The following is a 22,166-nucleotide window of genomic DNA, read 5'->3' as shown; positions in this document are numbered from 1 at the left end:
CTGAACTCGGGTGACGAAGAGGAGGAGCGGCGTGATCACGAGCATCAAATGGACTCTAATGTGGCAGGAAATCCCGTCTGCAGATCGAACGGCCTGCGTGTCGAGCCCGGACGGAAGCTCACTTCACAGCAGATCACAAAGATCACAAAGGAAGACGTCGAAAGAGGAAGACGGAGAACAAACGGATGTGAACCTATACCCTGCTGACCTGCACAGAAAGAGGCAGACTAGAACCCGAGAATAAAACACCATAACAAGAGAATGATACTGGCGAACACACAAACTCAAACGTTTAGACCGACAGGAATCTCAACTCATCATCTGATCGAGTCACTTATGTGTGTTACGACCCCTACACTTAGTTTTTGTTTTTTTAAAAGTGTATATGCTTTCTGTGGCATCCATGTCTTAAAAGCATTATACACATATGTTGATGCTTACATACTTGTATGATTAAAGTTATAACACAATACAAAGCATTTCAAAAAGTGAAGTGTCATAAAAGTAATTTTACTCTCTCAACACTCAATTGACTCAAAATATAAAAATACCTGAAACTTTTTCTGACTTATTGAACTGTTATTGTTCATCATTCAGTATTTCATTTCCGTTACAACACGTTAAAAATACATTCATGATCAAAGTGTTCTTGCATATATTGATGATGTTTGTAAACTTTCCAATGGACCCTGAACTCACGCAGCATGGTGACGCAGCAGCAGCTTGCACTGCGCTTTATCTGCCTCACACCACAGGAATTATATTACGCCGCTTCATGCACCCTATGCTAACTATAATCCCTTCAGAATGCATTTACAATGAACTACAAATGGGGTGATTGTAACACACTATGATCCTTGCAAGAAGAACGTCAGTGAGCAGCGCGTCTTTCTGCTAAACTGAATCCAGGCGGACGGAGAAACTTTGATGAGCAATGGATCCGTGGTTTGAAAAAAGCGAACAATGCCAACTTCAAACTGCCGATCTAAAAGGATCTAGTTTGTGTGGGACTGAGCTTGAGATTATGTCGCCAAAGTTATACATTTCTTTGCATGTTTTGGGAAAATGTGAGTCATAAAAGTCATAAAATAAATACTCTTGGAAGTGCAGCAGCTCTAGAATAAGCTAACCTCTGAAACATGTCAGAAGCACACCACTTCTCCAGCTTGAAGCTGAAGAAGAGCAGAAGCTGAACGGCGATGTTCTGGTGAGCCTTTGAACTTTTTGGTGGGCTATAGGGTTCCTCTATAAATGCAGCTAATAGATCCCCTGTTCCCCTGGACGAGCACAAGCGCCGTGACACATGCGCCGGCCACGGCGGGAGGCTTTGGAAGAGGAGAGGAATGACCGAACGTGATATGACAACTGAATGGGCCCGGCGACAGAGCCTGACGTTTATATTTGTGTCCGGGACAATCGGAGATCAGACAACTGTCTCACTCGGTGACTTCTATGGCAAAAAAAAAAAAAAGAAAGAAAAAAGGCAACATCAAAAAGCAAACTGCTTTTCAGCGAGATGGAGCTCTGGTTACAAGCTGGTTAAGAGCGGAGGCTAAAAGGGACTCTTTCAGCCATGCCCCGTGTGTGCGAGGTGCTTTTTGATCCGGGCCGGGACAATGGAGCGGCTCTACGCGGAGAGGCGCTGCCGCAAGCCGCTCGCTGCGTCTGCTACTCCACACATTTACGGCCTCGGAGGACAAAACAGTGCTAACGCACAACACACTACTTTTGACATCAAGTGTGTGAGGTAATGTTGTCTCTCACTAACCACGCAATCTGAAGCACTCGGGCAAAATGATCCCATTTGCACTTTGTGTATTTGTATTTTTTGTATTTTGGGAATTTTGTATTGAGTATCATCAACAAATAGCATTTTGCAAGAAAATGTTTTTTTTTTTTTTTTTTGTATTCTCAAAAGTGTTTTTTCTCCAGAGAGGAGGTTTGGCTCTTCGGCCATCAATACGCTGGTGCTATTTCAGGACGTGAGCGTAAAGTTCTCGACTCTTTCGCCGCGCTGCTCCGCATCTTCGCCCGCTTCTGACGTCGGAGCATCTTTTTGTGGAAGGTATCCGTTAAAAAAATGGAAAAATTGTCGTTGAACACTTATATTTGATTTAGGACAAGGGGTTCTTTTAAAAAAAGGATCACAAAAATCTAGTTTATGGCGACAGGTGTTACTGGTTCATATCATTTCTGGGACGGGACGGAAAAAATGAATATTTTCTGTCAGACTTTGTGCGTAAACCAACAAGTCTAGACACAAAGCTGCAGAGGGGAGTCAATATCGTAAAGGCCCAGTTCATGACTCGGGCTTATCTCTTTACCGTGGCCGTTTTTTTTTACCACGAATAAAACCTCGGTCTCCTTGACCCCGTCTCTCATTGCATTTCCAGAGACCCGGTCACAGATCCAGGCCCAGTAAAATCGAGAGGGAGCTGGGGGGGGGGGGGGGCAGGAGGAAAGGAGCGAGGCCCCGCTCATCGAGCTACCCTGCTGTCATCAATCAGTGGCTCCAGATCTGGCAATCCCATCAGCCACCTGGGCCGCAGGCCGGAACCCAACACCCGCGGTTTTGCCAATTAATTTTCTGATAGGGTTCAAAGGCAGAGCAAGGGAGGCCGAGTCGGGGGGTCCATCTAGACCACAGTCCAACACACACACATTAACACAGGGATGCATTAATACGCACACACACACACACATAAATCTGTGTGTCAATGCACTAATTCCTCTCTCTCTCTTTCTCTTTACTAAACTAACATAAGTAATTAAGATCTAACAAACACTCACACACTTACATACACACTGGTTGACCTCTTGACCTCCACTTAAGGGTCTGACTACTTTACAGCTTCGGTTGTTTGGGGTGGGGTGGGGGCAAGGAAACTCATTTAGCAGATGAGGGGTTTTTTGGGAGCGAGAAGTGCGAAGCAGACAGCGCCGGCAGGGATAGTGAGGCTTCCTGGAGGCAACAGCAGCGAGCGCGTACAAGCCAATCATAATACAGACTCCTGAAAAACAAGCAACGCCGTGTCACCGAGAGCTCAAACACGAAGCTCCGAAGAAAAAAGAGGAAGAGGGTGGACCAACCGGCTCACAACTGCTACAAAAAACAAAAAAAACCAGCCTCTGGAACACATTAGCGTTCATTTGGAGGGCTACTCTTACTTTCAGAGTCTCCTACAACAGCCATTGTTGCACTTTTCTTCATTAAGTACGTTTTTTTTCTTCTTTTACCTGTGACATATTTTCCACATAAGGTCAGAATTCTAATAAAACATTCCCAGTCTTTTCTTTCAAATGAGGTGAGAAACATTTGTCAGCGAGGCCTCGCCTGCACGAGACAAAAGAGCTTTCACTTTTATATTGATTCCTCCTCTTTCGGGGCTGGAAATCGGACCTATGGCGGAAAACCGGATGCCGAGAAACAGCATTTTAATACCCTCACACATGAATCCCACATGTAGCGCTGTTAAATTGGAAGGGATCATTATGATGTCTGACTTCAGCCCGTCAGCTGGCCAACAGCTTGCACTCTTGGCTGCTTGGCGCTGGCTCACACATGTGGCTTTCTCAGCGAGGAGCTGCAGAGCGCTCCGTACGCTCCGTGTCAGCGCAACTTAAGTTTCCTGCGTAAGGATGTGGGCAAAGACTTGGCCGGCCTGGTATCTGGCTGCCAGTGGGAGCTGGAATGAAGTACAGCTTTCTATTTAGCAACTGAAGTTTGGAGTAAACATCTCTTGAATCTGTAATTCTTAAACAAAACAAAAGCTACTCGACATTCTCTTCAAGCGTCTGTACGCTCTTCTTTTGCATTTGAATCCAGGAAGCAAAATGTTGCTCCGCTAGGAGTTCTTTAAATCGATCGAGAAAGACTTACATTCATACCTGCGCATGCAAAGATTAACGCTTCATTTTCTGAAACGAGGAGCAAAGTTTCGTCTCACGGACCCGTCGGCTCCGGCCGACAGAGGAACAAGTCAACGAATGCGCGGCTTGATTTCAATACCATCTGTGTGCCGAGATCAAAGCTGTGGATGCTTTGACGCTTAAAAAAAAGAGATAAATAATCAAATAATGTCCTTAAAATCCCCCGATGAGATTTACAGTCACTATAGGACTCTGACAAAAAGACTAGAAGTGAGACTTTGTACGACTTTATCTCACATTCGGGGTGAAGAGAGAAGAGGGCGAGGCGACAGCTGTGCTGTGAAAGACGCGCTGCCTTAACGTTCAATTTAAATCCATATTCTCTCTTTCTAATCTCTCTTCCCTCAACGGCCGTACTTTTTTGCGTTCACTTCAACTGTGTCCTTTGGCTCCGGAGAGGCCGGCGCTTCTCGCCCGCTGCAGGTTTTGATGTCCACATCCTGCCTCGAGCAGCTCGAGATGGAGCCTTTAACTAATTGAGAGTGATCCTGCTGATGTAATGTGAACTATGGTGGCCGCGGAGGGACTATCGGAGCGGCAGGCCTCGGAAAAAAAAAAAAAAAAAATCAATCGCTGGCCGTTCTCCTCCAGGCTCTGTGACACCGGCGCCTCAACGCGTCTCAGATAACGTCAACATGAGACGGACAGAGACAATTCTGTGTGTGTGTGTGTGTCTGGAGGAGAAAAATGTATGAAGACAGATTGATTCAAGTGGTGGTCTGTGTGTTTGTGTTGTGTGTGAGGGTGAAAGGAGCACACACTCTCTCACTGTGTCAATTAATTGCACTGAACTCTCATTTGCTAATGCAACGAAACGTGTTGTTTAGTCTGCAAGTTGTCTGAACATTTTCCCAGAGGCAGGACTTCTTTAACTAGAATATTTCCTCCGATGTTTTTCCTGCACACAGTTGTTGATCATTCAATTAATTCATCATTTCACCCCTGGGCTACTTCTATGTGTTCTCCACCCTTTGCTTCGTGTCCAACTAGGAACTGTAACATTTTAAACTCCCTTCTCTTCCCACATGGAATAAATTCTATCACTCATGTGCACATCATTCCTTTCGTGATGTCTAAATGTTGTTTCAAAGGCTTTTCTATTTTTTTTTTACTTAAAGATACTAAATGTTGACTTCATTCCATTATTGACAGCTGTGTTGGCTTCTAAATCCCATTTGAATCTCGTAGTGGCTTCTACACTGTAGAGGGAAGAAAAAACCAGAGCTTATTTTCAATTTAAATCACTCCCAGGATATCTGTTCGGAAAGCAGCGGAGTGGAAAACGGGCAGAGGAAAGTGCAAAAACACGGTCAGACGGAATAGAAACTGGGGGAGCCATTACCTTGTCTGCATCCGTGGCTGTTAGCTGCATTATCTTGAAGCCGTCTCCGACGTTCTCCTCAATGGTCACATCCAGAATATCATTGGGGAAAACGGGCGGGTTGTCGTTGACGTCCTGCAGCGTGATCTCCACCTGCAGAGGAAGAGAATAAACACCACAGTTTCCGTCAGCGCTCTGCCTCACTTGGCCTGTGCAGCTGTGAAGATCGCTGTAAAGAATGGAAGAAAAAGAGAAGAAGGAAGAAAAAAAAACGTGTCCATCTTCTTGGATTTCGGATGATGAAGAAGCTGATTGAGAGGGAGCCTGGAGAGGAAGAGCTTGGGAATGATGAAGTGTGCTATACTGACTTAAAAGGTCAAAACTAAAGAGACAGAATTATTATTTTTCCTAAAGATGCATTATTTTTGTCTTAATAGTCAAATAGACCAGAATCTTTTGACATTTGTTTTTTACTAACAATTACACCTTTGAAATACCAAAACAACAACAGCAGTAGCTACTGAAATTATAGTTATAATCGTGAAAAAAAGAGAATATCGATCGTAGTAGCTACAGTTAACTAGCCTAGCTTAGCAGACTGGACTAGTTAAGTGCACCGGCTAGTTAAGGCTAGCTGGTAAGATAGCGTTAACTAAAGCTAATTTACCCACTTCCTACTCGTTTCCTGTAACTGAATCATCAATTTTGATTAATGGTCAAACACGTTACTTCTATAGCGTGACCAGATTGGAGTTTGTGAAAAAGAGGACACTTCGTCGCGGGGCGGTGGTCGTATTTGGAGGATAATCATCCTGCATCTGGCAGCACTGAGATCGGTCGACCAATGACAGCTCTCTCTGCAGTCAGAGCTCGCGCAAGAAGGTGAAACGTAAAATACCGTTTCAAAACTTGCCGGACGCATTATTTAGGTCTCGTAAAGAGGACATGTCGAGGAAAAAGAGGACGTCTGGTCACCATAACTTCTAGAATTTGTTGAACTATATTAACAAATACGTGACTAAAAATAATCACAACATGGTGGAAAAAGTAACGCCAGACAAACCAAAAGGTTACTAGCCTAGCTTAGCGCAGTAGCAGTCCCTTACATCTCCGTCTAAACACTATTGAATTCGTGTGGTTTGAGGGAGTAAACTAGTTATAAATCACATACGTAAACATGTCTCAAACTAACTCATGAGAAAAGGAAGCTGAAGAGGGAACAAGAACATGTGTGTTGAAAGGCTACCGTAGGAGTCGCACCGCTCCAGATACAATAGCCCACATGTTCAACTCCTGTAAACCAATATATCAAGATAACTGCATTGTGGGTAGAGCTCATATGGCCCACTGTCACTGGAGATCATGGAAACTGTACAATTTACAAATTGACTGGAGGCTTATTTCCATAGAGACTTACAGCGAGTGTAACAGTAGAGCAAACTAACTGCAGCTCTGGGATTTTCACTTTCATGTCTTTGAAACCAAAATAAACACACATTACTGTCGACCGCAGACCCCCCATGAGGATAGACTTTGTCCTGTATAGTGAGACGTGCTGATGAACCTAAATGTAATACAGAAGCAGCGGTGGGAAGAGTGAAACCTATGATTAGATTGATTGTTTCTACGAATAATGTGATTCCCAGTAAATCAAAGTGGCGTTGCAATTTTACTCATTTTACAAAAAAAAGATAAGACGAGCCAACTCTCGGATCCCCAACGATTCTTTCACCACACTTGGAGAACCCTTCATCGCCCCCTCTTGGTTTGTGGTTTACAAACTAGAAGTCCAAAGATATGTGCACGGCCCTTTCCCACATCCCTTTATTTGTGCTTTTCCTTTTCACCGTGACAAAGATGCCATTTAGTTTTGATGAAGAGAAATGTTAATGCTCCAGCATGACATATTTTAGACAATAGTGTGCTTCCAACTTCGAGGCCCTTTTCCGGTTTTAACATGACAATGAGCCAAATGCAACAAAGCCCGGTCCTCAGGGGGAATGACTTGCCCAGGTTGTAGGAACTGGCCCGGCCTGCACACGGCCCTGCACCCGACAGAGCAGTGCTTTGTATGCATTTACTGCTACAGTCCCAACTGGAGTCCCACCAACTCACTTCAACCGGCCACCTATCGCGGGACGGGGAGGCCGTGTCGCTCAGCTGTGCAAATGTCTGAGGGAAAGTGGAAACCTCAGAGACAGTGAGACCTTTACGGTTGCAGATGCTCGGTGTCTCGTGTGGCGATATTACATTTCCACTCATATCCCACAACTTAAACTGTGATCCCCTCCGCCTCATCCACTAACCCAAATATGCATTTCAAAGCCGGTAAACACGGCTCGCTTTTTGAATCATAACACACATTTTGCTGCGCATTCTCTGTTTATTGACTCTATAAATATGGAAAAGCCGTGTTTCAATTCCCCAGCGATAGGATCTCCATTAATGTTGACAGTGATTATGGTAATTCTTGTGCCAGGCGTCACAAGATGCCTTAACATCCACTCCCCCCAACCCCATGAAACACACACACACACACACACACACACACACACACACAGATGAAGCTACGTGTGAGATGAAATAGGAAATGGGGAAAGAACAGTTGTCAAAGGTCCACAATGGGTGCAACTTTTTGAGGCAACAAGAGTTTCCCAGCGGGCATTTATAGAGCAGACAATAGGCCTCAAGGCCGTATGACCACCGAGGTGTGTGTGTGTGTGTGTGTGTGTGTGTGTGTGTGTGTGTGTGTGTGTGTGTGTGAGGGGAGAAGAGGGGGGGGGGGGTCCGATACAGCAGCCTATTCAAACCCGGCTATTGACAGGAAAAGCAGACTTCACATGTCCCACACAAAACAAGAAAACAGCCAAACAGTAGCAGGAAACTCTTCGTAAGAGCTGCCACAGACTCCGTTAAAAAAACAAAAAAAGCTCAGTTCATTAAAGATGACCCAGAACAAAAAGCTTGAGGGAGCTGAAATGGTGTCAGCGTCAGGCTGAATAAAATATGCTCCTTGCAGTTTACTGCCGTGATGACACATGCGCAGGGTCACAGATTAAAACCCGTCGCCCGACACGCGTTCATCTGATCCGCTTGTGCCGAGGACGTCGTCCAACTTATTAAACCGACTCCGAGGTCCCCGTCTGCATGAGTGGAGACAATTACAGGAGAACAAGACAGATTATGTCCCGGGCACCGGCGACGCACAAAAGTCGCACACGAACGAGCCACAATGACAGCGGCTCTCCACTCAACTGGCGCCCGGGCCCAGGGGCCGAGGGCAGAGTCAACAAACAATGAATATTTATCTCCCGCCCCGTGTGTGTGTGTGTGTGTGTGTGTCCCTTGATGTGTAAATAATGCAAGGCCCACTTCAGAGGAGTGAACTAATTAGGGCAGAAGTGCAGTTTTGAGAAATAATTACGCCTCACACTTCCAGTTTGCATTACCCAGAATCCCACGGGACCGGAGGGATATCAAAGAGCTTTGGTGAAACATGCATCGGAGGAGGAGGAGGAGGAAGGTTAGGATGGGGTTTGGGTGAGGGGGAAGAGCGGTTCTGCTCCCTCTACCTGCCGACCCGACGCCCCGGCCGAGGCAGGTGAAACACATTAGTTTACAAGGTAAAAGATTGTGTTTCACAAACTACTGTTTCGAGTTGCAGTCGCTTCCAACTGGCTGCCAGAGTTTTATTATTTATGGGGCGGTATGAATGATTCACGCGTGGAGCGGTTCCTGAGCGCTGTCGATTATGAGACCTTAAGTGATGGAAGGTATTTGTCCAAGGGGCCGGAGACTCGGCGGCGATAAATTAATGGTGTCACAAAATTCACTAGAGCTTAGATGATGAACGCGGAGACTGACAGGTGGGATAATTTAGTTGTCTGAGGTTATGTTGTGGAATCTCGTCTCCTTTCTCGCTTTTCCCAGACTTTAAATTGAAAGCTCAGCCTTATTTATTTTTTTCAGAAGGGCATGTTTTTTCCACTCACCTCTGCTCGTATCTCGACACACAGCTTCGCTTTTTCATGTGCCGGCATTTTGAGATACCGGGGCTTTCTGCAGTGACCTCAATACAAAAGAGCGGATAATTAATTTGTGTTATGCTCAAAGCACGGGGAAAGAACTTGGCTTTGCAGTAGAAAGAAAACGACCCGGTTGGTTTTAATATTGCGGATTATGACCAGAGAGGAACCAAAACATTGATTTTGGAAAGACATGATGCGGTTGAGTTTTGAAAAGTGTCATTTTTAATGCTTTGAGGAGTACAAATGAAATTCCATCAACCACTGTATCGGGGATGGAGGTTTCAGGCACACAATACCAAAAAGTATCTGCGTGGCTATGTGTGTTTTTGTAATTTGGGTCAGCTGACCTTCAAAACTACAAAAAGTATCGGCGTATCGCTTGCGCTCTGTCAAAGGGACTCGCTTGTGGAAGTGAAGCAGACATCAAAGTGCAGACACTTTCACCTCAAGAGTAACGAAATCCACCAACAAAAAACCCACTCCATCCACCGACACACTGTGATATCCGTGAGTGAGGAGAAGCACTTCTGGTTGCAGCTGAAGGTAAAAGCATCGCCTGCGTCCCAGAGCGCAAACAACCATCGCCAGTTACCCCACGTCCTAAAAAAAAAATAAAAAAAGAGGAAGTAACAAAAGTTTTCATATGTTTCCAGCTTTTAAAAAAAAAGTCTCAGTTCTGCCAAAACCTCTGCAGACAGGCGGGCGGGGATCCATCGCCGAGCACGGTCCCATGAACACTGCGCACATATTTGGTCAGTTACCCGCTCGGTTATTTCTAATAACCGGTCGAGGGTCTGATTAATTAAGAGAGGACTGGTTCGCATTACAGATGAGTAATACAGCGCGACGCCGAGCACCTCCAACTTCTGAGTGAAAAGCTGGAAATGCACGTTATTAACGCAGACATTTCTTCCAAAAAGCAGAAAAAGAAGAAGTGGACTGATGCAACAGTTGGCCTGTAAATGCTGAGCTCATCTGATCGTAAAAACCGGAGCAGGGTGCGCCTCCTGCAGGAAACCGTCGTTTCAAAAATGATTAAATGTCTCATTAGATGCTGTTGACGAGTCGGGGGTCGAGACTTCCAGCTCTCGCTGTGCTCGGCCTCAGAGATTGAACGGTTCCCCCTTTTTACATCGGGCTTTCACATTTGATTTGATTTTCATTGATGTGCACGTGAGGCCGAGTAGCACCCGAACGTGCCAAAGAAGCCGGGATGACGAAGCAACTCCAACTGCAACACTTCATCACAGAGCCACGGCCAGAAGGGTTTGCTGTGAGAAGGTGTGAGTCAGACTTTGGCGCGGCACAAACCGCTCAATGGCACGGCGGCATTTTTGCAATGCCGTAAAAGAGAGAGAGAGTAAATAACCAAATATAATCCAATCTGAGGTACGAGTGTGCTGTTTGTTTACAATGACGTGATGGTTATCTAAGGTTACGCGGGCCGGACGTGCTCAGCGGGGGCCCCGTGTAACGTGAGGCCTCGGGGCCGCGGCGCAGGCCGGGACAGCTTGGGCTGGTTAGCAGAGCGATCCAACAGAAGCAGAGAAACACAAAAGCTGCAACTGCTGTGAGTCTAAAAAAAAAAAGAAGAGAGAGTCATCGCCGGGCCTCTCGTATGCAGACGGAGAGGTGACATCTCCACCTACTTCCTCCAAAACGTTAAGAAAGCCAAACCCAAGCCGGCCGGTCAGGAGGATCCCCACGGCCGCTTCAGCAAAGCATGAACTAACGGACGTGCAGAGTCCCTGCTCCGTGTCGGACGGAGGTTTATGTCAGCGTATAAACGTTGAAGATGGATTACCGAGCGTCTCGAGGAAGCCCAGACTCTCGCGCCTGTGTTTGCGTTGCTTAATCTGAAGCCCGCATGGCGTGATCCGTGCACGCCTGATGGATGCTCTGCTGTACCAGGAGAGAAATGTAAAGCGCGTGATGAAGCACCGCGTTCAGCGTAGTGACTTCCCCCGCGAGCGCCGGAGACCAGCAGACAAAGACCGCCACGGTTTCACTTCATCTTCACCTCCTTTCCCCCCGCCCCCGCTTTGACTGTTTAGATGGGACGTCGTTGACTCTTCGCGGGGAGTTTCGAGGAGGGTCAAGCAGGCCGCTGAAGTGCCATCTCAGGGAGAAGAAAAAAAATCATGACTGAATCATAGAGACGAGGTCATGCGGGTCTCTTATGGACGGTTTCTCTAAACACGTGTGTGATCGCGACCGGCTCGACGCGTCGAGCGGCTAACTGGCTGCGGGGCGGTTCATCTTTGTGCGTACGAGTGCGTACGTGTGAGCGTCGAGCGTGCGCGCTCTCGAGACAGGAATCTGAGCGTGCCGGGGTCGGGAATGTGCCCGGGAATAAGAAGGAGGGGGGAAAAAAGCAGACAAAGCTGGACGTCGGCCAAACCTCACTGTGCGAGAGAGGAGTCAGGATACGATCATACCCCCACCACCACCCCGAAAACCATCTGCAGTCCCATGGAAAGACACACACACACACACACACACACACACAGCTCGAGTGAGTAAGAGAGAGCGACAGACAAAACAAAACGGGAGAGCCTGCAAGCGATCACAAAGCACCTCGGCCGTATGTTACCAACAAAGGGGGGCGAGAGGGGAGACAATGTCGGGACAAGTGGTTTCAATAAAGGGGATCACTGTCCTCTCGGCGGACCACTTCACCGACTGGTAAAGGATTGTTTGTCTACAGCGGGCCTCTTCAAGCGCCCTGAGAAGCCCTTTGCCAAGCGAGGTTCCCTCTGAGCAGGAGGAACAACCCCGGCGTGTTGTCCGGTCGAGGTTCTGGAGCGGAAACTAATCGTGATGGATTGCCTTTTTTTTTTTGTGTGTGTTTTTAATGGCGCCAGCATCCGGGGCACACCGGGGTTCTTCTTCACTATAAACAGCCGTAAATCTTTCCTCTCGTATTCCTACCTGAGAGAGTCGGACGGAAAGTTTAATTAGACCTTGCGCAAGATCAGAGTCGAGCTAATGGAGGCGAGACAAGATTTAGCTCTCCTTGAAGCGCGAGCACAATTCAAAGCCATCACCAAATTACCATATCCCATTAAACGCATCGCGCTCGGTATCCCCGGATCGAGAGGTTACGGGAACATCAAAACAAGCATTTTCTCTACTTCTTGTGAGATGAAAGGTAACAAAAAAACAAAATAATTAGCTTATTTGTGAAAAGTATGCTTTGAAGATGCAAGGGAGGGAAATGTATTTTCCTTCTTTTTCCTATCAGTTATCTCTCTTTTTGGGGAGACTTCTTTAAAGAATGGAAGGAGACCATAACTGGAGTCAGCCGTCTATCGGCGTTGGTGCCACTGACTCTGCGTGAGTCTGCGGCCTTATCGGCCAGCTCGCTCCTCAATTACCTCCAATTACGGCTCTCAAAACCATGCCGACCATGGAAAGGGGAGCAACCTAGACCCTAATACCCCTAAAAATAGATCAGAGAACACAGCAATTCTTTCATTTTTTTAACAATGTCTGCGGCTGAAAACCTACAGATTCAGTGTGTATTAGCATTTTTGGAACAGCTCTTAAAGTTTCTGCTTCTATTCCGACTTCTGAAGCTAAAGGACTTTTTTTTTTATACCTTAAACCTTTGATGAAGAGGTAAGAGAGCGTCTCCAGCCCGGAGAGAAGCGTGTCATCCTTCAACCGATACAGAAGGAACGGGAAAATCCCCCAAAATTGGAGATACAAGCGTCGTCTTTCATCCGACAGCTTAAACCCTCCAGAAGTATAATGAAGTAGTCAGACTCAGCGCCACCTGGCCCACGTAGCATAAAACATATACATATATATTATACATATATATGTAGCTAACAGGATAATACACCTATAATTTAACAGACTGAAAGGGAGTAAAGTGCATTTCACTCACTTTTAATGGCCTGTGTTTCCACTGGGCTACAGCTACGTACTGAAATAAGAGATTTGAGTCTTTGCTGGTGATGTCTAAGAAAGTATTGTCTTCTTTTGATGCAAATGTGACGCGACGTGTGTGTGTGTGTGTGTGTGTAGCCATCATGAATACATGTATATACAACTGGGGGGATTGTTCCACAGGGCCCAGCATGTACGTCACTGGGATTTGAACATATAAATGCTAATATCAGGCATCTTCATCTGGAGCCAACGTTGCTTTCCAAGACTTCTGGAAGATCCGCGAGAGGCTTTAAAGACTATCACGGCATCCATTTCATCACTGCTGTCGAACGGTGATGAATGCACGAGATTTCCAGGATGAAAAGACGCATTAGCAAAGCATCCCAGAACCCCCCCCCCCCCACACACACACACACCCACACACACACACACCCGTCCCCCATCGCAAGTGAGCACATTCCTTAACCTAGAAATGAAGGAAGGTTAAATAATTAGCCGATTGTAACGTTGTTTGTGGCTGATTTGATTATCAATTCATTAGATCTGGGTTCCAGCGCGGATATGTTGGAAGTTCAGAGAGCTTCAAAGAAAACGGCGTTCCCAGACTTTCCCTCGTCTGCTTGTTTGTTGTTGACACGGTTCGGGGGTTGTTGACAAAATCTGAGATTTTTGTCTCTTTTTGTTGTTACACAAAACATTTGTTTTGTCAGGGTTTCCAACGTCGACTTTATTTGCACATTAATAGAGAAAGAAGAGCGTAATAAAGTTCAGTTTCCCATCCAGCTCTTGAACTGAAGTTGACCTAACTAACACATTCTGAGGTGAGAAGAACAAGAAATTTTAAAAAAGATGATACTTAACTGCTGTTTACTTCCTTTAAACAAGCATGAGTGCAGGACAGCGAGTCAGGAATGTGAGCGCTTGTGTGTTTGTGTGGTGTAGAAACCAGCTTTAATACAAAACAGGCCTCGGATTGTTGTGCGAAACCCCCAGCAGCCTGTTGATGTGAAAACCCTGCAAACATTAAGGTGGGGGAGGAGCAACAGGGTGAGGGAAGGGCGTGTGTGTGTGTGTGTGTGTGTGTGTGTGTGTGTGTGTGTGTGTGGGGAGGGTCATGCAGTAGTTGATATTGTGGCTGACCTGTGCTTCAATAGGAAGCCCAACTGCCACCAGAAGCTCCCGCTGATCGGGCTGAAAGTGAGAAAGTAGCTTCAGAGAACACACGGAGGCTGAGATGCAGTTTGATGCATTTTGATTTTCATATATTTAAAATGAAATAAAAAGAAATGGAAACATCCAAATAGGCAACGGAGTGCTGCAGGAAATAGTCTTATTCAGCTTTTTACTCCTGCGACTGCAATCACGCTTCAAAAATTATAAACATGGTGTTTTTTTTGTGGCGATTATTATGTCATACACTTGTTTGCCAAAGAGCTTATATTTGATATCCTTTTATAATAATTATATCATTATAATAATTTTAAGGAATCCCATTGGCTTTTTTTTTTGGAGCGAATTATTGTGAAACAAGATGTTTCTTGAGCTAACTGAACTCTATTCTTTAATAAATAGCTACTGACTGATGTGTTATCCGTAACAACTTCGTAGCAGCCGTTCTGCCCCTAGTGGCCACATTGATTAATGCAGCTTAGTCACGCTCTTAGAAATAAAAGTCAACTTGGTTATTCCTGAGCAAAGAAATCACCTTTTCTTTTTTTTGTTTTTGCTTTATCGTCATGAAAGAATTTGCTCTTTTTTTGGCGCGCGGTACATCTGCCGCGGTCATTTAGCTTGGCAAGAAAACCTCGTCTGAAGACATTCGGAGGGGCAATCGAAAGATACAAAAAAATCAAAAGGAGAAATGTTGATGAATTTAACATGAGGTGGCGTAAAAAAAAGGACTTCTGCCAAATGACTTGACAATGAGGGACAGTTTCCCCCGCTGAGGGCCATTCATGGAAACAGACTGGAGCTCTGCCCCTCTCTCCTCTTTCTCACACACACAGATACAAATGGATGAAAATGCTAAACTGTGCACCAATCACACGGTAGGCTATGACATGTTCATTCATACATGTGTGATGGTAAAGACCCCCCCGCCCCCCTCCTCCCAACCCCCCCGGCCCCATCACACAGCGCACATATCTCCACATGCACTTCGTCGCTACAACGAGGTCTTACAAGGCTTCACATGTTTAACTCTCCTCTTATTATCATGAAGATGGGCCTTTTGGAAGTACCATCCATCTTAATTAACAAGCCATTTGTATGCACTTCAGCCTCCGAGACGAAATAGCATGGGAAGAAATCCCGTGGCCGGACTCTCGGGCTCTAAGACATCATTAGCGGCTTAAGGGAAGAAAAACAAATTCAATGGGCCTTCCCATGTTGCCTGCACATTTCATTATCTCCCACTGTTGTTGGCGATTCCCAGCCTCATCCCTTTGCAATTGAACGGACGCGATCCAGAAACCTCGCTTCCCATTCCTTTGGAGTTCCACATAATATGAGGCACTCTCTTGGTGATTTACGGCCGTGCCATCAATGCCTCGCTGCCTGTGACGCCGGAGCGACCGACGACGCATAAAGCATGTCGCTCCGCGGCCCCCGAGAAATGAGCGAACGCCGACCGCTCTGCCGCCCGACGCTCAGCGCGGACAAACAAAATGTCAGCCTCAGTGCGCTCTGCTTCACCTCGCCAGGCCAGCGGAGGAGCGGCTCGCAAGAAGAAGAAGAAGAAGAAGAAGAAGAAGAAGAAGAAGAAGAAGAAGAAGAAGAACCCTTGTATGGTGTTTATTTTGTTGGACCCGCTGTATTTTGTTTTTTTTTAATTCAACACAATCAATCAATTTTATGTTAAAATACTCAACAGATGTTCTCTTCATCCCAATTGAAGAAATATGAAAAGCAAATATGGTTATTAATTTAATTCAGGTACACAATTTCCCCACTTTCATTGTCCCGGGTCCAGTGGACCCGAACACCCTGTGTGTAATATAAATGTGTAGGAGGGTGAAGTTGTGCGGTCGATGAGCATGTTGTCTGATATATGTTCTTAGCAGAAAATGAGCCAAGGCCAATAAGTCTGAGTTTGAAAAATGAATGAATCATATTATTTTTGCTTTGATGAAATATGAAAACGGGTCCCACAGACCCGAACACCATGCAAGGGTTAAATATGCTTCAGAGTGGCAGATTTCTGTCTATTTAAATGAAATGGTCCCTTCACTTGTGTGTGAGTGTGTGGGGGGATGGGCCCATAGTGTCTGCAAAACAAAAAGGAAATGTTTCAAAAAAAACAGCCTTATGGGTAATTCGCCTTCACAGCCATCACTTTTTTTCCCCTTTTCTCTTTTCTTACTTTTTGTCCGGCGGCACGCTTGAACGCAGCTGAATGGCCAACAGACAATTCGTCTCAATTCCCCATTCAGGGAACCTACAGAGACTATTAATTGTCAACTCATAAAGGCTCCATAGACGCCCCCCGTGAGAGGAAGGCTTTTTTTTCTCACTCCCGGCCTCCTTTTTTTCTTCTTCTTCTCTCTCGGCCTCGACCGTCATCCATAACACCTTTTAGCTTCCCTCCCGGGTTTAGAGGGGTCAGCGCAGCGAGGTCGGAAGGTGATGATTAATTCCTCGCGAACTGTTGCATTGTGGGAGCCCTCGGTTACTCCGGGGGTCAAAACCCTCAGTTTTGCACAAGGGTGTCATTTGTTAGTTGACCTCTTCCTGCAGCTCTGACATGTATTTTGTGGATTGGAGGGAAAGAAAAGCAGACGGCGGGGCGGACGACTTCTGTACTTCATTTCGATCGCTTCTTGTTTAAATAAATTCTCCAGACTTTCACCTCCGAAAAAAAGGACAAGCCGCCCAGACAACAAGACTTGTGGGCATTTGAAATACTCAGACAACAAAAGAGCAGCGCTGTCCTGAGTGAAGGGAAACCAGCAATCAGCATACGCTTAACAACAAAGGCCTTCTTAAAAACAGTGAACTCTAAAGTCTGACAAAGTTGCTGTTTACTAGTGAAGAAATAGTTTAGTCTGGGAACAATCCAAAATAAAAAGTAATGATCAATATCTTTGGCAGACAACGTGGGGATGAAACACAAGATTTAGATCGTATCGCTCCACACGCAAACAGAGTAAACATATTAATACAACATTTACACAAATCTTAAACAATGCATCCAGGAAAAAGCGGATTATGTTTTTTTTACGAGATATGTTTGGACTAAACAACACAAATACACCAGGAAATACAAGCCAGAGAACTCCGAGCTCGTGCTCCGTCTGCTTTCATTTCCCTGTCACAGTGTTTTTGGGGGGAATGTTTTAACGGGATGTTTTCGATGAGCCCTCATAATTAAACCAATATTTACCCACAGAACTGTCGGAGCCACTTTTATCACTTGTAACTCCCCCCAAAAGAAAACAAAAAAACACCCGTCTGACCACCAACCGCCGGCAGAACGCTGCCGTGCGGCCGGTTCCTGGACGCTGCAACGCAAAGGCAAAAGAAATCAAAACATCGGTTTGACGGTTGCGCGTCATCTGGGGCAGTGGAGGAGGAGGAGGGGGGGGGGATAAGCTGGAGGACGTCTGGTGTCAGTCAGTGCAGAGAAAAGGATTCAAGCCGGGGCCAGAAGGGCTTACAGTGTCACATACGATCTAGTCACCGACGGGAACAGTCACCACCTCCACCACCACCCGTCTGACCGACGCTCCACCCCCTCAAGCCCCTCCCCTTTCACCGCACCGGCCCGGTATGCATGGACGAAACCAACCACTTGGCACGGCGGGGCAGAAAGAGAAGAGGTTGGGGGGGGGGGGGGGGAGGAAGAAGGAGAGAGAGAGAGAGAGTGGAAAAGGGGAAGGAGGGCAGCAATTGAGAGACTAGAGAAAGACAAGAGGCCCTAAAGTCAATTGGGCCTCTTGTCTCTCCCGTCTGCTCCTTTTCTGTCCTCACTCTCCCCTCTTCTTATCCCCCCCAACACACACACACACACACACACACACACACACACACACACCTCCTCTCTCTTATTTGAGCTTTTTGTTGGCTGATGGACTGCTACGTCACACCTCTCACTCAGTGTTCAGAAATCAATAAGACGGATGTTTTCCTTTTTCTCCGGACAAAGCTACAAAGAGTCAGCGTATCGCCAAAGTCAGTAGGATTTAAACTCCGGGGATTAGGAGTGTCTGTGCCAAATTTCATGGCAATCCATCACACTTCAATCCTCTTCCCGTGATGGACCATTCAGCCCCTGCAGCCACGCTGCTGGCGTGGCAAAAAAAACACTTAATAAAACTCTGTTGAAACGTCCCACTGACTGGTTCACCACTGAGATCCATCCCTCGCTGTATTACCCAGCGCCTGCACATCCTGTTGGAACAGGAAGTAGATCACGTGAGGAAGTGCTACTATTTACTGTGGAAGTTACTCAGTGAATGAGTCCAACTTGAATAAAGACTCATCCACTCAATCCATCGAGTGACGGCTCATGTTGGGCTCATTCTCTTCAACAACCACTGAGAGCTGGTTCTTCTCTGACCACTGATTGGTCCTTCCACTCCCCCTCTGTGGGTCTTAATTCCTGTTTCTATTTTTTCCACCGCACGCCAGAGCTCCTCTTTCATTTGACGTGTGGCTCAGATTTCACGTGAGTCTGCCTCCGGTCCGCCGCCGTTCATCCTCGTATTCTGCTCCACCGATAGCCGAGAGTGAAGACAGATAGACACCGCTAACACAAGATGTTTATTCTCCATCACGGTGGATGTAACGTCCATCTGACTTGAATCTGGTTCATCAGTCTGGACCGCTGAAGGTTTCTCATCGTCAGACCTGGGGGAGAAGGGTTTCTCTTGATCCCAGCAGTAAAGTGTCTCGAATGAGCTGCTAAGTGGCTTCCTGAAGGGCTCCGACACGCTGTTTATTGAGGAGGTGTCTCTCATTCAAGTTCTCCATGTGGATCCAGAACGTCCAGGAATCAAACTAAATGTGCACTCTCTGGTTTTTACCCTTTTTGATTGACATTATCATGTCACTGGATGAGCTTCACACCAGTTTTTGTTATTCTGACATCATAAAACGGTTGATGAATGCATCCTTTTTGAGTTTTTTTTCCTAAAACTTAACTGTGCCGTTAGAGAAGCTCAGTGCAAGAAGCTAACTGGGAACACTGAGGCATTTTGTAACTCTGGATCGATGGGTTCGGTACCCGCTTCACCTTCACAGCTGTGAGCTCGTGGCTTGTTTGAGCGACCTACATTTAATCAGAAACTATCTCAAAAGCGCGCTAACGCTCCGCTGCTTTCGTCTGACACATCCAGTGTAAAGAAATGCTTCTTTGTTTCAACGCATGCAGCTTTGAAAATCTACCTTTGAGGAATGTTTTCATAGTTAAGTGTATTTCAGAGAGAGCCTCTCTGACTCTGCAGCTACCGCCGCTCTGCATGTCTCCACATTGTCTAGGAATGCCTTTTCATAGCCCGGTAGCCCTTAAGACTCGCTAGGCCCCCGAAAAAAGAAGCTCCCCGGGCCAGATGGCAGAGGCTGCCCACCAAGGAAAGCCGGCGCCTTTTTCCAGTTTTGCCCCCCGAAGCTCCGCGCCGCGTCCTGCAATTCAAGCTCGCTGGGCTGCGCGAAGTTTAATTGAACCGCAAGCTTTTAATCCGAGGAAAGAAAATCAACTAATCCAGATTAAGGTTGGCCAGACGGGGGGAGGGGGGATGGAGTTGTGAAAAGCGCTCCCCCGGGCCTGCTGGGCACCTTTTTTTAAGGATCTGGCTCATTACTAGGAAGCCAAACACGCTCACGTGAAACAAACACCCGGCGGACAGGAGGGGTTTTGTCACGCCGTGAGAAGGTTTCCACATAATCTCACAGCAGCGACTGCTTGTTTCTGCTCCACTGAGGATACAAACTGAGGAGAGATCAGGGTGGTAAAGGAGAGCTGTTCGGTCTCCGAGCAGACGCAGGGTTATTTGGTCTCTTATCGTTTGCATTCAGGCAAACACACTTTCTCCCGCAAACCCGACGGTACCCTCGCCTCACCGTCTCTCTTCCTCCGTGGCTCTTAGCTCCTCCCACCGAGGGGCGGCGACGTGTCTTAATGAACGCCAGCGGCGCTGATCGGCAAAAATGTGCAAATAGTTCCCTCGTTGCTCTGGTGACAATCCTGTTCGCCAAGAAAATGGCAAGATTATGTCATTTATGTTGGTCACATCAATGCAACAGCGGGACATTTGGTCTGGGCTCACACAGCGCTCACAGCGCAGTGTGTGAAAGTATGAAACGTGAATATGCATCGATGCGGCTTACACACTTCTGCAGGGGCGTGACCGGCTACTTGGCATTCATGCAAGCCGTATGAAACATTTCATAAACGCTTTATATCACACTGACGTGTGAAGTATTTATTAATGTAAAGTATTTGTTAACAATTACAACTTTTCCTGTGGATATACATATTTTGTATTTTTTTTTCTTCTTTTTGTTATTGTCAATCATTATCGTCTATATGTCAGCATCCTGTTACTGACTTTTAGCTGTTGACAAAGACACAAATACACACCTAAATATGGATACAATAACTCAATATGGTGTGGCGTAATATATATATATATATATATATGAATATCACATTTAAATATACAAATGAACTTCATGTGAGTTTGTTCTTGACCTTTGAAATAGTTTGACAGAAACTGATAATTGACTACTGATCCAGGATGACTAATGTTCATGTTATGAATGTGAAAGCGTTGGTTTGCTGCGTCCATGTGAACGAGCGGCCGCGTTAGTTATGAGTGTACGTCATGCACACTGGCAGGTTCATAAACGTCCCGTGGTGCTTTGAGGTGCTTTGCATTAATCTCTTGAACAGTGACAAATGGCATCAAGTGCTGCACTTTAAACCTGCTGCCGGCCGTCTGCTATGCAGCAGTGACCCGCATGCAGAGAGCGTGGAGCTAAACCCACGTTAGCGTGTTAGCATGGAGGGCTAGTGGTTATCGTGTGCGCCTCGTGCAACGCCGCTCCGTGACAAGACACAATTAAGTGTTCAATTATAAATAAAGTTATTTTGCTCCGCGGAGACGGAACCGCTTCCTGTTTTCAACCAACTTCAAGGCTTTAAAAACACCCGATAAGGGCCGCTGCTCCATACAACATGAGAGCCGAGGAGGACGATGCAGGGCGGACGGGACTGCCGAACAGATTGTCTTGGTTTTTCTTCTTGGTGGGGTTAGTGTTGGGGGGGAGGGGGAGGGGGGATAAAGGATGCAAAACCTGACCAGGCAGCTGTGTTTGGGAAAGGAAGCTATTCATCAAAAAAAAGAAGAAAAGAAAACAGGAGTGATGTATGCGAACCCCGACGTCTCGTCCGCGCCCGCGTTGGGCCGTGCGCCCGCTCTCGGGGATCCATCACGGCCTCAACGCGACAGGAACGCGGCGCTCGGAGGCCTCTCGCAATTAGTGCGTCAGCAGCTGGGGAGCCCATTAGACACTCCGGGGTGTTTTCTCCATCTCCTTTTGTTTAGAGAGGGCTGAGCAGCCCGGACAAACACAGCCCGCTAATGAATGGGAGTCTGTCACTGGGAGCCGGGACGCCCGGTGGGAGCCGGGGGGAAGTTGTTAAGAGCACGATGTGAATTTTTGGGGCAAAAAAAGAGCGAGAGAGAGAGAGAGAGAGCGGCTGAAGTGACGTCAAGCAAAACGGTGGAGCGCCGCTTGGAAAATCTTATTAAGACGTGTCATTTTTGCAGATGTTCATTATACTTTGGCCAGGTTTAGGAAAATAAATGGTTTTACGATGTTTCGGAGATCTTTGGCCGAGGCATCGACTGTGAGCTGCTCGGCACCCCGACCCAAATGCGGACGCAGCGTTGGCCGCCACGGGAACGCCACGGGAACGCCACGGGAACGCCACGCACTGAATGGGTCACGTCGCTGTGTGTGTGTCTGTGTATGTGTATGTGTATGTG

The 22,166-nt window shown here is 46.6% G+C and overlaps 1 protein-coding gene across 1 annotated transcript in view; it reads right to left on the bottom strand.

The window, feature by feature from the left end:
• The window catches only part of fat4 (FAT atypical cadherin 4), a 99,896-nt gene that overhangs the window by 44,341 nt on the left and 33,389 nt on the right, over window positions 1-22,166 (bottom strand). Inside the window, exon 2 of the mRNA XM_068592037.1 lies at window positions 5,273-5,404. Within this exon, the coding sequence (XP_068448138.1) occupies window positions 5,273-5,404 (132 nt within the window). The remainder of the gene's footprint in view (window positions 1-5,272; window positions 5,405-22,166) is intronic.

Source organism: Clinocottus analis, unplaced genomic scaffold (genome assembly GCF_023055335.1).
Source record: "Clinocottus analis isolate CAN_PGR_092001 unplaced genomic scaffold, fCliAna1.0.p SCAF_10, whole genome shotgun sequence".
In the NCBI taxonomy this organism is placed as follows: Eukaryota; Metazoa; Chordata; class Actinopteri; order Perciformes; family Cottidae; genus Clinocottus; species Clinocottus analis.
The sequence above is the reverse complement of the archived record's forward strand: the minus strand, read 5'-3'. Positions and strand labels throughout refer to the sequence as shown.